This window comes from Poecilia formosa, unplaced genomic scaffold (assembly GCF_000485575.1).
Source record: "Poecilia formosa unplaced genomic scaffold, Poecilia_formosa-5.1.2 Scaffold649, whole genome shotgun sequence".
In the NCBI taxonomy this organism is placed as follows: Eukaryota; Metazoa; Chordata; class Actinopteri; order Cyprinodontiformes; family Poeciliidae; genus Poecilia; species Poecilia formosa.
The window spans coordinates 101,543-104,887 of record NW_006800588.1 but is presented as its reverse complement, the minus strand read 5'-3'; the positions used below and the strand labels follow the sequence as shown (position 1 = coordinate 104,887).

General features: G+C 45.7%; 1 protein-coding gene across 1 annotated transcript; it reads right to left on the bottom strand.

The window, feature by feature from the left end:
• Nucleotides 1–863: 863 nt before the first annotated feature.
• LOC103130575 (C-C chemokine receptor type 6-like) lies at nucleotides 864–2,225 on the bottom strand. Its single transcript, XM_016666029.1, has one exon. The coding sequence runs from the start codon at nucleotides 2,220–2,222 to the stop codon at nucleotides 1,131–1,133; it is 1,092 nt and encodes a 363-aa protein (XP_016521515.1). The 5' UTR covers nucleotides 2,223–2,225; the 3' UTR covers nucleotides 864–1,130.
• Nucleotides 2,226–3,345: the final 1,120 nt, after the last annotated feature.

Here is a 3,345-nt window from a genome sequence, read left to right as displayed (position 1 = left end):
CTTTAGATAACAAAAACACCACAACACAATAAACAAGCAACAAATAATACAATTTATCAAAAGCCATAATCAAAATCATCAGATATATATAAAATATATGAATCAATGTTACAGTTGTTATTAATCTAACCAGCTGGTTTTTAGCCTTGATTTAAAGGAACTCAGTGTTTCAGCTGTTTTGCAATTTTCTGGAAGTTTGTTCCAGATTTGTGGTGCTTAGAAGCTGAAAGCTGCTTCTCCTTGTTTGGTTCTGGTTCTGGTGCAGAGCAGAACCAGAACCAGAACCTGAGGGGTCTGGAAGGCTCAACATCAGGTCTTCAATATATTATGGTGTTATAAAATGGCAGAAACCTTGCTCTTTTTTCCAGTTTTAGTCAGAACTCCAGCAAATCAATCAGCTGATCCCCTGGATCAGCTGATTGATTTATTAGTCAGACCTGTGAAGACACTGTTGCAATAATCAATGCGACTAAATATAAACGCATGGATGAGTTTCTCTAGATCTCACTGAGACATTAGTCCTCTCACCATGGAGATGTTCTGCAGGTGGTAGAAGGCCGACTTTGTAACTGTCTTTATGTGGCTCTGAAGGTTCAGGTCAGAGGTCATCACTACTCCCAGGTTTCAGCCTGACCTTCTAAAGGTCTTTTGAGCCAGTGCCAAAGAACATGTAAACCAAAAATAATAAGTTCCCCAAAGCAGAACCCTGAGGTTCACCAAAATGAAGACAACACAATGGAGACCGCAGTGAACAAGAAAACAATTAATGTTGTTTCAGAATGTTTCAGTCTTCCAAGGTTTAGTTACGTGGAATCTCATGGAATGATGTTAAAAGTAACAGAAACCTAAAAACATAATTAAAATGTTGGTCTTTAAAAACATTTTCCAGACCAAATTTTCACCATGAGTCGTAATTTGTCTTTTTTGTAACATTAGTAGTTCAAAGTGAGTTTATGTAACTGGACTGCGGATAAAAGGGACTCAACAGATGCCAAGGTTAAAAACTTCTATCGGAGTCAAAGTCCAAGTCTCAGGGGTCCTTATCTTTATCTGAAGGGACTTCCAGGTAGAATAAAGGTTAACTAAACATCCAGAGGGGCCAGCAGGCAATGGATGTCCTCACAGAAGCATCAACTGAGCGGCGGATACTGGAGGCCACCATGGAGAGGCAACTCGGGTCGTGGGGTGATGTTCTTCTTTCCCACACAGCAGAGATCCTGGAAGATCCTCCTGAAGTGGTTCCTGAACTTCACTCTGATGAAGGCGTACAGCAGCGGGTTCAGGCAGCAGTGCAGGTAGGCGATGGTCTGCAGCACAGACATTGCCGTACGCAGTGAAGACTCAGCATGACAATCACGATGTTCAAAATAACTGACGGTGTCATACAACAGGGCCAGGTTGTAAGGCAAGTGGCAGGCGATGAAGACCAGCACCACCACCATCACCACTCGGACGGCTTTCTGTCGCTGGACGTTTCTGGCTTTCTGCAGGGTGATGATGACTGCGGTGTAGCAGAAGATCATGATGAGCAGCGGCAGGAAGAAGCCAATGGCCAGTTGGGTGCTGGGAACAGCAACCTTCACTATTCTAGCAGTGTTGCTGTCATCAAATTTCCAGTCACAGACGTACTGTGGATCTGTTGTCTCTTCCTCTTCGGTGCCGTTGAACCAGACGATGTCATTATGTGATGGTTCGTACCAATGGTAGAAGTGGAAAGTGGGAACAGACACCAGTAAGGCAAAGATCCAGATCAGGGCACAGATGATGCGACTGTGTGACAGCGAGCGTAACCTGAAGCTCCGGCGAGCCTGGACGATGGCGATGTAGCGGTCGGTGCTGATGCAGGCTAACATTAGCATGCCGCTGTACAGGTTGACGCTGTAGGAACCACGCAGCAGCTTACAGGCCACCTGCCCCATCGGCCAAGAGTACAGCTCGTTGTAGACGATGAAAGGTAGAGCCAGCACGAACAGCAGGTCAGCGATGGCCACATTGAGCAGGTAGACGTCAGTCATGGATTTGGTTCTCTTGTAGAGGGCATAGGTGAGGATGACCAGGCTGTTCCCCACCAAGCCCAGGATGCAGATGATGGAGTGAATGTAAGGACCAACCACACCGTTCACACTGTTGCTGTTACTGAAAGAACACGGTTCAGAAAGTCCATCCTCATTGCTCTCGTTGTAGTCGTCGGCTGAATAATCAGAGTTAATGGAGAAGTTCATCTTCTTGAACTGTGATAAAAGTCAACAACAAAGTTAATCAAAATATGTTAAATTAAGACAATAGAAAGCATCGATTCCAAACGAGACACTTTCTGTTAGTGTTTCTCATGTCTGGTCCTCTGGCTCCACGGTCCTGCATGTTGTATGTGCTTCTTTCTGGAATAAGTGGCTGATTCACAGGCATCTGCAGCACTTAATGGCAAGCAGAAGAAGTCATGCAATCATTTCAATCAGGTGTTCTGCAACAGAGAAATATCTAAAATATGGAGGGAAGTAGTCCATGAGGACTGGGACTGAGACATTGGACATGCCCAGAAAATTTCCATCATCTGTGGGTACCTTAGGATGTGAGCTCTGAGATCCTAAGGTACCCAAACCTGACACCCTCCTCTCCACAACTATGCCTTGAGATCCTGTCCATGAAAGCCACAAACAAGATCAGTGTCACAGGGCGGCCCTGGCAGAGTCCAACTCACAGCTGGAAGAGGTGAGACTTTGTGCTGCTTTTGATCCACGATCAGGGATTGGATATTCCTTGGACGCCATCTGGATGCTCCCCAGAGGACACAGTCTGACGCCTTCTCCAGGTCCACAAAACACATGTAGACCGGATACTCCTTAGAAATTTCTCAGCCATCCTGAATGAGTGAAGCTGTCCTCCACAGTCCCATGGCCAAAAGAGCCACATCTCTGAGCCACCAAACGGTTTCCCAGAACTTCCTGCTGCACAGGAAGCCACCCGGCAATTTGTTCTTTCTTCTGAAAACTATTAGTCCATGTGGTCAAAGGTGACATTTCATGGAGAGGCTTGATTTTCTCCAGGACACCTTGAACCAATCAATGACTGAAGACCAAATTTGGAATGTGAATTGTTGCCTTTGAGATGAAGACTCAGAAAAATGGAGGAATGAACTGATCACAACCTGGTGACAAAGTGGATCTTATAATACTCTGGACTGGTTTCCCTGGAGTCCACCAGGGTCGACCCATTTCATCCATCCAATGGGTGGTGTTTGCTGAGAAAATGTCCGGGTGGCGACTTGGAGCAGCAAGTTTACCGGATCAGTTTATTCACCTTACATCCTTCAGCAGACGCTGGAATCTCTCACTGTCATGCAAAACG

Coding starts and splice junctions, on each gene's coding strand:
- LOC103130575 (XM_016666029.1), bottom strand. CDS start 2,222: ATGAACTTCTCCATTAACTCTGATTATTCAGCCGACGACTACAACGAG.